This window comes from Takifugu flavidus, chromosome 21, assembly GCF_003711565.1.
Source record: "Takifugu flavidus isolate HTHZ2018 chromosome 21, ASM371156v2, whole genome shotgun sequence".
In the NCBI taxonomy this organism is placed as follows: domain Eukaryota; kingdom Metazoa; phylum Chordata; class Actinopteri; order Tetraodontiformes; family Tetraodontidae; genus Takifugu; species Takifugu flavidus.
This window is the reverse complement of record NC_079540.1, coordinates 10,316,162-10,329,595: the sequence shown is the minus strand read 5'-3', so window position 1 is coordinate 10,329,595 and position 13,434 is coordinate 10,316,162. Positions and strand designations below refer to the sequence as shown.

General features: G+C 47.3%; 2 protein-coding genes across 3 annotated transcripts in view; one reads left to right on the top strand and one right to left on the bottom strand.

Moving 5' to 3' along the window:
* The window catches only part of myo1g (myosin IG), a 22,075-nt gene extending 19,672 nt beyond the window's left edge, over positions 1–2,403 (top strand). For both annotated transcript variants that reach the window (XM_057020346.1, XM_057020344.1), the window contains exon 22: positions 2,044–2,403. In XM_057020346.1, the coding sequence (XP_056876326.1) occupies positions 2,044–2,206 (163 nt within the window). In that variant the 3' untranslated portion in view covers positions 2,207–2,403. The remainder of the gene's footprint in view (positions 1–2,043) is intronic.
* Positions 2,404–4,701: 2,298 nt separating this feature from the next.
* Positions 4,702–9,494, bottom strand: si:dkeyp-92c9.2 (uncharacterized protein LOC571482 homolog). Its single transcript, XM_057020348.1, has 2 exons — positions 9,147–9,494; positions 4,702–8,759 (listed from the first exon to the last, which is right to left on the bottom strand). Exon 2 carries the CDS (start codon positions 8,665–8,667, stop codon positions 7,684–7,686), a length of 984 nt encoding a protein of 327 aa, XP_056876328.1. The 5' UTR covers positions 8,668–8,759; positions 9,147–9,494; the 3' UTR covers positions 4,702–7,683.
* Between the last annotated feature and the right edge of the window lie 3,940 nt (positions 9,495–13,434).

Below are 13,434 nucleotides of genomic sequence, written 5' to 3'. Positions count from 1 at the left end.
ACAACTGGCATGTACAGACACACAAAAGTAAAGGTAAATGAATGATGCATATGCTGGAGGAAGAGCTGCAGTAGAGCCATTCTGGGCTCATATCTTCATATTTACCTGCAGGTTTGTGCCACCGTCTGTTTCTGTTCTCATCTCAGGCCTCCTGAACTTGTAGAAACTGCCAGGATCATTATGCAACATCAGTGAAATTACATAATTTGCGCAGGCTAGCCTCACCTTATATGTTCTGCCATGTTGATGAATCTGACCAGCAGCCTAGACAGACCATTAGAAGTAAATGGTTGCCAGGTTGGTGTGTGTGTGCTCGGGCCAGCACCTCCATCGGGCACAGGCAGCCACAGATGACTGTTTGGACTTAAGTTTGCTGCATCTGCTTATTCGAGCCTTTCTGTTGCCTTTAATTTTGTTGCCCCAAATATAAGAAAAAGGTTGAAGTAATGATGTGGAACATTCTCCTCGGTTTTAAAGGCTACATTTGCACACGACACACTGGGTCATGTGAGACAACAGCTTGTGTTTGTTGGAGCGCTGAGGTCTTCGGGTTTGAGGCCATGAGCTCCCTGAGGGCTGAGAGGTTGCAGCAACTTCAGAGTGGATCATCCTCAGCTGACTGCTGAGCTCCAGTTTTCTGTGTGACTACAGCAACAGCTTTTGGAAGGATGTGGCTGCTGAGGTTATATCTGTCAAGCTGAAGTGTGACATCAGATGCTCTCTTTGTTTCATCCCTTTCAGGTTCACGGGGAGGGTACACAGTGGGTGAAGGCAGGTCCCCCCCTGGATGAATCGCCAGTTCATCGCAGGGAGCTGTATGAGCATTTGTGGGTTTGGTACCTTGCTCAAGAGTACCTGGGTAGTGCCCTGACGGTGTTCTGGCACCTTCACCCACAGAGGCAGTCAGCTGATCCCCCACTACCAGTGTTTTGTGTGCACTGGGGGCTCAAACCAAGAACCCTCTGCTTCTTAGCCCAGCTCCCAACAGACTGAGCTACCACATCAGTTGCTAATGACTTTAAATGTGCATTTAAAGCTTTTTCAGGTCAGTCAGCTGATCCCTCCTGTTGCTTCGGTAACAGTCATTTCCTGTCTTGTAAATCCGTCAGTAACAGAAACCAACTGGGAGGGGAGAGGTCTTCTGTGTGGACGCCAGAGGAAGCAGCTCAGGCAACAGATACACACCCAAACCCTTCACACTGATGAAGACACCACCCACATGGTGGTTAACACGTCCTCTTCCTGTCAGTACGCGTCTACTTCAAACACGTCCATCTTCGCTGTCACCTGATATTGCACTGCTTCCAAGCTAAGATCCCAGCCTGACAAGAGGTCAAGCTCCAGCAGCAGTGAGCTGAATGGAGGGGGGCTAAGTTAGTTCCTTGTGTACTGAACATGCAACCAGTGATCTGAGGCATGTCGGGGCTGTCTCACATGAAGGTCTAGCAAAGGGTCAACTGGACTGTTGGAAGCAACTGTGATGGATGATGGAAGGTTCTGTCTCCCCCTTCCCTTTAGACTGACAAAGAAAGATGGCTTCTTTTACCGCTCTGTCTTCTTTGAGGTTGCTGTCCTGGATGACGGACGGATGGAAATCAGAACTTTCCCGAGATCCTTTAACGGTTTCCTATTTGGATAGAATCTCCTCCCAGAATCTAAGCAGCTGTTTGGACACATCTCAGGATAGTCTATGGTCCAGTTTAGTCCAGGTCTGAAAATAGTTCTGGTTCTTCCAAACTTCTTCTATTTCAGACTGATGAAGGTCTCTGTGCTCTAAATCCAGGTCCTTTGACTTCATGGTTTGGTTTTTACTCTAGTTTAATCAGCTGTCAGATCTTCTAGAGACAAATGTGAGACTAAACCTTGACTCCAGTCAAGGTGGAGAAACATCTACAAGATCCTCAGAGCTGAAGATCAAGCGTCTGAATCCTGATGTCTGCAGGACTTTAACTTTTTCTTTGAATTGTCATTTTGTTTCATTTTGATAATCCAACTTTAAATCTTTGATCTTTATCTGTTGTCATTTGTTGTTCTGTGTTTCAGCATCAGGAAGGTTCAGTTCCCGGTGAAGGTTTGTTGTTCAGCCGTTCAGCTGCACATGAGAGGCAAGGTGAAGAACGTGACCGTCCAAACCAAACCAGAGCAGATTCACCTGGATTTCAAGAAGAGCAAAGATGGTTTCGTCCTCCTTGTTCCTGCCAAGTGAGGACCAACCAGCCCATCAGGACCCAGGCAGAAGTTTAAAAAAGCACCTGAATCAATGACAACCTAAGAAAATAGGATGAAACATGAAAGCTACTCTTGCTTTAAAAGGTCAAATGGTGACTATCGTTTAGAAGTCATTTGATGTAGAAACCAAACGAACAACAAATAAGAAGGAAATAAATTATTAAATATTCAACATTTACTGAGACAGGTTGTGTCTGTCCACATCTTCACAGGACACTTTGTTTTAGTTAAAAAAACAGATGTGAAAGTCAGAATGAGCATCTGGACAGGCTGTGTGTGGGGGGGGGGGGGGGGGGGGGGGGGGGGGGTGAGTTTACTGATATATGGTATTTATTTTTAGTTACAACCACACAGAACAACAGTAGTCAAATGTGTCAAACATAGTTTAGCATGTGGAACATTTATAGATCAGTTATTAAAGGTTACAAATCTCTATTTGTTAGATGGAAGCTCAACCAGATGATGTTTAACCTGCTTTCAATAAAAGAGCAACATTTCGGGTTTAACTTGTCGGTGTGTTTGCCTGTTTTAGGAAAATATTCCACACGGGATGATGATGATGATGATGATGATGATGATTATGGATGGATGGATGGATGGATGGATGGATGGATGGATGGATGGATGCATGTTTTTGAACAGAAGAGTTCAGATACAGCTGCATCAGGGTGACTCTTAAATCTTTTGTCTACGGCTCTAACAGAACCCGTGTTGAAGCTCAGACTTTGACTGAAAGCTGCTGGACGGTGAGCAGATGTAGAAACTGGCCTCCACTCACTGTCTTGCTGGACCATAAACTGGGCTCCTGAGCTCTCCGAGTTCCAGCAGCTATGTGACCACCACAACCTGCGAGAACGTTGGTGGGACATTAGTAATCCTGTAATGATTAAGACTGGAATGAAGTGACTCATTGAGGATCATCCTTCACTGGACTGATGGAACATTCATCCCCAAAACTCCCTGGATGGTTTAAACCTTCCGTCAGCTGTCTCCTCATCGCATTTCCAGATCTTGGGTTAGCGTTAGCATTAGCATCAGCCACCTCTCCGCTGTGTGTCAGCAGCCTGTTGGAGACCTAAAAAACAGTCAGAATGTGGAGGAATCACTTCCAACATTTCTGAGTTCCTTCTTATGTGATGCAGCAAAATGAATGTTTCTAATCACGTTGATCAGCACTGGCAGTAGTTGGTGCAATCACTTAAGCACAGGGCAATTCCATTACAAAAGTGCTGGCACCTGGTTGGTCCCTCTGTGGAGATTATCAGCTGTGCACGGAGGATTTGGTAATGAATTGGAGAGGATTTACCAATGGGAATATAATATGTGTCCGGGAGCTGCTGTGTTTCCCCTCTAAATCCTCTCAGAGCTGAGCGGCCACTGGTTTGGTGAGCGGTGCAGGTTTTCCAGCATCCTCCGTCATCAGGTCACATGCTGGAGATTAGAGTAACATGAGGGGGGAGATTGGTTTTTCCTTTGGCTCACTCTGAACCAACAGGCCATCAGCCTGGACGCCTACTAATCAGGAGATGTTTGAGAAACCACAGCGGGGTCACACTCAGCTACCAGGACAGCCGTCTCCAAATGTGCAGTAGATCAGTCTGCTCTGATGTGGACCAAATGTCCTCTCCGTGACCTCTCCCTCACCTCTCCGCGACCGCTTTTATTTAATCCAGCTAGTTTTTTGTGACTTTTCCAGACCTGTAAACTCATGAATCCCTTGGCACCGCCGGCACAGCTGATGTGGACCTGATGATGTGAATTAACCAACACACAAAGACTAGAAGAGACACAAGAGTCCGTCAGGCTGGGGCAGCCGAACCAACGCAGCCTTGAATATGCACCTAAATACCTTTAGGGCTGTATCCACTGTCCTGTGTCGGACTTTTGATGCTCTCCTGGACCCTGCTGTTCTTATTTAATGGATCAGAGAACCATAAGACATTCTGGCTCCTCTCCAAGATCCCACACAGTGTCTGGAAAGACCCTGTGTAGATTATGTGTCCACATGGAGTGCTGGGACTTTTGTGAATCCTCCACACTACAACTACATCTTTCCTCTATAAAAACGGTTCATCAGGTTTACGAGTGACCTTAAACAAAACCTATATCTGAGCTCCAGTCTTCCTCCCAATGACACTCAAAATGGTAAAGTGTGCATGAAAGGTTTTGTTAGAAATTGGAAAATGGAGAATCACAGTATTTCCACGTGTGCTGAAATGGAGGCTAGAGAGAAGGACCCCAGACCCCCATCCTGACCCCCAAGCCAAAAGGCCATCTGCCCCCCGGGCTATTGTCTAGCTGTGTATTAAGCTTTTTATGGCCCATGTGAATATAGTGGCTGTCTTATAGCTTATAGACGATATCATGTGTGCCGAGGGAACAAAAGCTCTTTTAGCGGAGCATGTGAGGCTCACGCTCACACATGTGTGAAAAGCTGCACGTGTGTGGAAAGAAGGAAGAGAAAGAGCAGGATTTCAGCTCAACACTTTATTAAATAACAAAGAACAAACATCATTTTCATGGAAAAGGACATTAAACATGAAAAACAGTCACATTTTGTTTTTCTTCAAGTTTTTCCTTCAACTGTATTTTTAGCTACACACAAACATTCTAGTGGCTTTACAAAAGTCACTGGAGGTGATGAACTTCATGTTGGCGACCATGACCACGGACACTGGTAACTATGGTAACGGGCGTGTGTCTGTAGTGGCATCTGTCCAGTGTTTATACAAGGTTATTTGAAGTCCACATGGAGCAGGATTGAAAAGGTTTGTTAAATCACAGAAGACAAACCAGCATCAGTGCAGAGGGGCGGAGCCAGAGCAGCCGGTGACAAACGCCACGCGTACAATGGCGGCCTTTGTGTCACTGCCAGCTGCAGCGCTGTGAGAAAAGCCATCAAGAGACGTTCAGTCGCGATCTGTCTTTGCTGGAATATGATGGAACCACAGAAGACATAAAACAGTGAAACTGTCCAATAAAGTCCAAAGGTCTTCAGATGATGTCACATGACATCACATGCGTTGCTAGGTCAGGTTCAGAAAAAGCAGTTGATTACTGTGCTTCTAAACAGATCACCATGAAAACACGCCTGCAGAGACACCAAGACTCTTATAAAGGATCAAAAGAAATCTTACAGACAAATCAAGTTTAAAACATCACATGTAAAAAGGTCAGAGGTTAAAAACTCCTAAACTAGCTGACATGCATGCTACCACACAACAAGACATTTCTACACTGTTGTGTTTGTTCTGCAGGTACATTTACAACCTGCAGCAGCAGCAGCAGGACCATAGGACACAACTCACAGAGCTGAGAATGAATCTGGATCTGTCAACAACAGCTGGATCAACAGCTACACAAACCACATTTATCTTCCTGCCATCCCACAGCACATCTGTGTTCATCCACCAGGGCCAAATGCTTGTTGGTGGCAAGAGGAAAGAATATAAAAAGACACCAAAGTCTTTTATCACAATGTTCACAAACACTAAATTGTCCAAAAGTCAAGCCGGTCTGTGGAGTCAGAGTCCCAGTTTAAGGTTAAACTCCGAGTCTGTGAGGGAAGTCCAAGGTTTTGTGGAGAGTGTATCTGATCGCTGCTCAGGAGGGGAACTTTGATTGGATGAAGAGAATTAGTGTCGTTCAGGAACAAGATTGGCTTTGGAAGTTGATCTGAGAGTTAATGGAGGACGAGTTCCTCCTCAGTCCAAAGATTGTTCCGTGGACATGCTGAAGGAGATGTTGTCCTTCGTTCTGAGCTAGACTCCACCATCCCCACCAGCACTCCCAGTCTGCCCTTCCTGCTGCTGACAATAGCTGCTGGGTGTCGGGTGTCAAATGTAATGAAGCCGACAAAGAACAACTGCTGAGTGTGTGTGTGTGTGTGTGGGTGTGTTTGTGTCCGTGTGTGTGTGGAGACACAGAAGACGGAGGGGTTTTGTCAAACATCCAAGACAAATGTGTCCTTGTGAAGCCACAGACAGCTAGACAGAACCACAGTTCCCTGATGGTTTCTACTCAGGATCCTCCTTCCTTCATGTTTTCATCCTCCTCTTCCTCCCTCAGTTTGAGAGGCTGAGAAGACTCTGGCTGGATTACAGCTCTAGCAGACCAGGTTTAAAGCTGTCATATTATGTCTCAGATGCTGGTAGCTGTTGCTGTAGCATCCGATCCTGTAACGTTGCTGCTGATTAATGAAACTGGATCACTCATTTGATCCCACAACAAAGAGCTGCAGACCCAATCAGATGCTATGCAGCTTGACAAAGCACCAGAGTTAGCAGCTATCAGGTGAACACGTGCACCCAATCATCATGTTTTACCAGGTTCATCCAAAATCAAGCATTTGGCAACAACAATCACAGATTCAATGAGGAGGAACTAGGAGGGAACCTGGAGGGGCTGCTTTCTGATGCATGCAGGCATCGCGTGAGAAAGTGGGACAAATTCAAAGGATGCAGCATCAAACCACCTCAATGACTTCAGTTTATGCCAAGATTAGTGAGGGATCTTAAGTGGCTCCACAGTTCTTTATTCATGCGCTGAGAACTAAATAAAGCCTGCACACTACCAGGTATTTCGACATGCGTGTGTTGTTGTGTGTCCTGCCTCGTCCAGCCAGGCCTGGATTAGCAACAGAAGCTCTGCAGGGCCGCCGACTGGACAAGCAGGGGGCAGAGGTTGTAGGGAGGGGAGGGGCTGCAGTAATCTGCTAATCTCATTAATGCTGTGGCTGGAGGCGGCCTGTCAACAAGGCACAGGGAACAAAAGGATGGAGCAAACAGCTGATGACCGTGGCTGCTGTCCAAACATGCCATCGTGCATCACACAAAATGTCTCAGTGAAACTCTCCTGAGGTGAGAAAACACAGAGGAGGACTGGGCTTCTGGGTGCTGCTGGGGAGCAGAGAAAATAGCAACTGTCTGTCTAAGATGACCCTTAAACCCCTACATCACCCCGGCTCTTCTGCCAGCTCTTCCGAGTCCACCGCAGGAACACTCAGCTGTTCCATCATTCTGAGTCACTTCAGCAACTGTGGATGTCAACATGTCTCCTTGAATTAGGAACATGGAACGTGCAACTGTAGACGGATCACACTGTCCATGAATTTAATCTCCTGTAAAGCCAATCTGCTGCTCTAGATATCATGTTGGATGTAATTAAGTGGCATTTTAGTGTGTGTGTGCTGAAGGCAACCTGACATGAAGAGGTCAAGAATGGGTCCTAGGGACCAGAAGGACAGCTGTCAGAACAAGGGGGGGGGGTGAGTGGAACAGGTGGACCAACTGGGCCCCTCAGGTGGATCTCCGAGAAGATAAACAGCCATGAACGCAGAGAAGGAACGATGAGATAATATAGGTCTGTTTGTATGTGTGTGTGTGTTTGCGTGTGTATGTGTGTGTTCACAAAAAGGCATCCTGTCACCAGAGTTGGGTGTTTTTTCTCAAACTCTCATCGATCCAGCACGCGACTGTAGTCCTGCAGGACGAGGCTGCCTTCATTCTTGAGCTCAGCGAATACTTGGGTGAAGAAATGCGGGTCAGCGTTGATGCGCAGCATCTTGGAGCTGGTGGCATCTATGATGGCGAGGCAGCGGTCCCAGAAGGCGTCTTTACCGGCCTCTACCAGGAAGGGCTTGAGCGGGTACGAGATCTCATTGCCCATGTAGGAGTAGGACAGGTAGAGGCAGGTGAGCAGGATGGCCTGGAGCTCGTGCTCCGAGGCCACCAGGTCGCCGTCCACGACGTCTCGACACAGCATGTAAACAAACACCACGTTGGCTGGTGTGACAAAGGCCTGGTCCTGCCAGCCCTGCAGCAGCAGCGAGCGGTCCACGGCTCGCAGCCACAGCACCGGGTCGGCTGGCGACAGGTGCTTCAGCCGGTAACAGCGGCAGCAGAGGAACTCCCCCAGACAGCGGAGGAGCTCGCTGGTGGAGGCTTGAACAATCACGCGCTTTGGGGAGGAGGTCGCCGTCCCCTGAGGGACTTTCTTCACAGAGGAAAGCTGCTGAGGTTTGTTGTAGCTGCATCCGTACCCTTGGCTCAGCCCCAGCCCATAGCCGAGCCCCAGACCCAGTCCTGCTGAACCCTCGTAGCTGGACAAGTTGGCACATGACATGGACTTCTTCACGTTCTCTCGGTTCAGGTGCAGCACAGAGTCCTTCTGGTAGTTGTTGATGCTGTTGTTATTGAGGGGATCTGCTAGGGTGACGGGAACGTTTTTCTTGGAGTTCCCCTTTTTCTTCGTAGAGGCTACCAGGCGCTTCCACGCCAGTGCAGGGAGGAAGATGGAGTGGCCCCTCTTGAGAGCGTGGTCTTTCTGGCTGTTGAGTGAGCGGCTGCTGAAGCTCGGGTAATGACCGAGGGAGCCCGAGCGGCCGTCATAGAAGCCTGATTTCCGAGGGCCTGGCGAGAGTGACAGTACGGCGCCCATGGTCAGTGAGAGACTTCTGCTGGCTGGACCACAGCTGGGCTCTTAAATCTGAAACCCTGACTGGCGTGAACTCTGAGCAAGGCAGCAGAGACCTGCGGCATGAAAACACACCAGAGGACATATCGTTAATCTCACGAGCTGCTGCTGCGCTGCTAAACAGCATCAGAAACTAAAGGTTCTGCTGAACAGATAAAACAAGCTGCAGTCACAAAAAGGATGGACACGCTGCACATTTACACGCAAGCTGCATCTTTAAGAACAGATTCCTCCGACCTTTAATAACTGATCCAGAGGGAGTTCTGATGAGATCTATTTCATTGGACCTCTGTTGAATCTGACACAATGCACGAATTTAAATCTATTACAAGTCTTTTTATAACTTAATATTTCCTTCCTAAGACTAAGTCATCTATAGTCTACAGACAGCAGCAGCAGTTAAAGCTCCATGAGCTCCGTTTCCTCCCCGCAGCTCTCCTCACCTGCGCGCAGAAGAGATCCGGGAACCAGTTTATTGTCGCGGTGGGTGAAGCTATGCGTGGGCTGCGGTGTCTGCATGTATCTGCGGGACCAGGGACACCAGTCAGAGCAGTTTCGACCAGTAAACCCTTTGGAGTGAAGGTGTCATCCTCCGTTTCACCTCACATCCAGTCCGGACAGATGTGCGGCATGATGTGCGTGACTGTCCTTCCTGCGGTCTCCATGTTTACAGTATCCCAGTCCGGCCACTGGTTTCCATCTACCAGTTCACAGATGACTGTCCTGCATCTGTGTCCTCACGGACCTGAAGTCTGCTGAAGTCTGACGAAGCTCGAACTGAGCGACGTTTGGATCTGCGGCACCTTCAAGTCCGAGCAGCCAATCAGCGCGCAGCGCGCCTCATAGCCCCGCCCCGCGACCCCGCCCACACACGCGCGCGCACACAAAGATACAAGCGCTCGCCAACGCACGCAGAGAGACACAGGGGACATTGTTTGGTTTAATAAATTGAGTTCGAAAAAAATTTACACGTTTGTAGGATGTGACCACACTGAAGTTCGTGTCTATTCTTGTTCTTTGACATTTCTATAGTTATATATTGTGTTGCCGTCATTCTGATCCCAATATTAACATTTTTGGCAGACGATGATAATAATGTGTTCATTACTATATTTAGCAGTTACTCCTGGTTACATGGACTTAGCTACTGGTTAACTTTGGTCATTGGTGAGTTTAAAGTTCCTTCCTGTTTGTTCGCTGGATGTTTAAATTACTGTGTTGCTAATTATTCTTGCCGTCCTGTCAAGGACGCTGCACCCAAACGGAGCAGCCACATCTGGGAGGATTTCTTGAAGCCGATGAGGTGACCGAGGCTGGAGGACAGTTTTCCTTCTATTTTTGGTCAAGAGCGTCTGTGTGTCCTGTTTGTGAATGTTTGCTGATTTGTTCCGTGTGATGTTAAGTGGATTAGGCAACGCTTGACTGCGTCACACCTCTGCTGCTGCACATTACTGACACATAATGACATTTGGGGAGAAGCGCTGTGCGGAAGCGTTTCTCAGTTTACACTAATGCAATTCCAGTTGAAAGATGTCCTGGTCATCACAGGACATTTGGCATCACACTGAACCCTCCCACCAGCGGATACTGAATCTCCAACAAGAGACAGAAGCACCCGGGAAATATCCGTCTCTCACTGAAAACATCTGGACACAGGAACGTCTCTGTGGGAGCATCGAAACATCAAAAACAGAAGCATGAAACAGGAGAAACAGTGATTCAGAAGAAGTGGTGAGGCATAAAAGTGCTGAGGCAAACTTGGACAGATGTGGCCAGATGTGGAGGATCTCTGGACGAGTTTCTCTTCACACAGGCAGCAGAGGCAGGAGAGTTTGTGGACCCTTATATATGGGCACCATCAACATGTCCCCAACATGTCAACATGTCCCCAGTGGCATGATGTGACATCTGTCCTGATGACAGTTTGTCTTACATCAGCCTCCAGCATGCTCCCATGACCTGCCAGAGTTTTACACCCCCACCACATTAATGGAGAGAAGAAGAAAAAGAGACGGTGATGCTCTACTGAGAATGACATGAAACACAAGCTTTCTGTTGTATACCAGGATAAATCAATCAGAAATCAATCATGAAGTATGTTGACACTAATCAAAAGTCTATGTTCTACCTCTGCCTCTGTTACTATGGCAACTCAGATGACAGCGTTCGAATAGTTTGGTAACATCTCAAACCTAAATTCTGGGTTCTCTTGGAAGTTTCCCTTTTTCTGTGACCGGCTGTTGCCGTAGGATCAGATCTGAGCTTCCCTGGATGAGGGATCAAAGACACATCAAAGCCATCCAACAGGTTGGGAAGACCTTCTGGTGGTTGGTGGTTGGTGCCTGGCACGACTCAACTGGTGGCGATGATGCAGATCTTGGCTCTTTGACCCAGATCCAAACGCACAGTGGATCCATCCATCAACTACTGGGTCTTATTGAGTTCACGTCCACAATAAGAGCAAGAGTTCTCTGAAATCAATTTAAAGTCTGATTTGATTCTATAACATGGACTTCTAAACTGGACAACCACCAAAACCGGGAGAAAACCACTCAAGTTAATGGAATCGTCTGGGTTTTTGTGCACTGGTATCAATTCTACTCTTATTTCTTATGTAACTAACATGAACTGTGTCAAACACGCAGTGATGATTAACTAGTGGGACTGGTTTAATAGCCCAAAGAGCAGAAACACACTGGTTGTTGTGGGAGAGTGTGAATATGGATGAGATGGGTTATTATGGATGTCTTGTTAACTGGCAAAAAAACAGCATGATCCAGATTGGAAGGGAAGGGGGGGGGGGGGGGGGGCATGAAAAAAGAGGGTATGTACAGAACCAGGATGCTGACAGACAGATGTGTCACCAGTTGGAACTGCCTGCCTGCCTGTCTGCCTGTCTGTCTGTCTGTCTGTCTGTCTGTCTGTCTGTCTGTCTGTCTGTCTGTCTGTCTGTCTGTCTGTCTGTCTGTCTGTCTGTCTGTCTGCCTGCCTGCCTGTCTGTCTGTCTGTCTGTCTGTCTGTCTGTCTGTCTGTCTGTCTCAGCCAGACTCTAATATCTACCCAAAAGACTTGTTTGGAGCAGCTAACCACTCTGAGGTCACACACACACACACACACACACACACACACGCACACGCACGCACCCCCCCCCTCTTTCGCTGGATTACTACAAGTCCTCTTGATGCTTTTATTAATATCAGAATCGCTTTAAATGAGCCCCTGCTGCTGTTGTTGGGTCAAATGTTGGATCATTACACTGGATCAGTGTTCACCTGCATGTCAGATCAGACGGAAACGATGATTTCTCTCCCACCCCCACCCCACCCTCTCTCTCTCACACACACACACATTTTGACAGAAACGGTTCTAAATAGAATACGTTTGTTCTAGCTTGTATTGCTGCCACCTTGTGGACACATGAGGTCAGTGTCACTCTGACTGAAAGAATATCATTTTATAGGATTTAAGAGAAGCAACATTTATTAAGTGTTGGTGTGGCTCTGACCAGCAGTGAAAACGTGAACAGGACAAAGCTACCTTAAGAACAGGACCTGGGGACATTTTTCATGCTCACCTTCTTCAGGCTCACCTGTAAAATCACGTGTTTCTGCTGACGTGCGAAGATGCAACAGATTATCTTGTGCAACACTTCATTTCCAGTGGCAGCTTTCTAAGACGACTGCAAGAGAAATAAAATCTATAGAAGTGAGAGTGTGAATGGCACCACTGGAACATGTCCCAGCACGAAGCTCACAAGCATTAATGACTGCTGCATTCCACTGAGGGCAGATGCTACTGTGCGTGTGCGGCTCTATTTTGACGGTTCCTGCGGCACCGAATTGGAATAAGCTGTTGTTGATTTAACAGTTTTAGATGTGACCTGTTTTGACAAGACAAGATTAATGTTGTGCAACCATATTAGTCAGAACTGAGACGATATTTGCTCCTCTGGCTGTGACAACAACACGGAACAACTTAAATGAGCCATCGCAACAACGTAGGATACGATGTATCCATGTTTATAACTTATTTAAGTAGGTGATTAATGAAAAGTCATGGCTTTACAGTCCCACAACGTTGATCCTGGCGTGAATGTGGTGCGTTGACAGGGGTGACCAGCAGGGGGCAGCAGGCACATGAGTACACTGCGTGTTTCTACTGTAATTGATGTTAAATGACTTCGGGCCAAAATGCTTTTAATTTCAGCTGTGGGCTTGGAAACAGTTTCAAAACAAACATAAATGCCACGGATTAAATCCTTTCATCTGTTTCACCGCTTCTCTGCTCTGTTAGATTTCCCATCAGTGATCAAACGGTTGTAGCTCAAAACTTTTCACACTTTTTAAAACCAATGGTGGGTGAAGACAAATTTAGACATCATCTGCATTCCTGCATCACACACACACACCCACCCACACACACCACACACACACACACACACACACACACATAAAGACATGAGAAAATCATTAATTCAAATGTTTTAAAATTCCAGGTAAAAAAATAATCCCCACATTGGGTCAGCACCCTCCTTCCATGCCTCATCTTTAATCTTGGCCACCCTGGAGCTTTGACCATCATGCATTGGGGGGGGGGGGGGGTTGCGAGGTCAAACCTGTTAACCTCTCCATTAGAACACATGATGGCGGTGGAAGGTGCTCGGCGCAGACGCCTTGAGCCCACAGGCTGAACGCTGCTGTCAGCGCCGAGGAAACAGCGGATCTGTCAGCT

Coding starts and splice junctions, on each gene's coding strand:
- si:dkeyp-92c9.2 (XM_057020348.1), bottom strand. CDS start 8,667: ATGGGCGCCGTACTGTCACTCTCGCCAGGCCCTCGGAAATCAGGCTTC.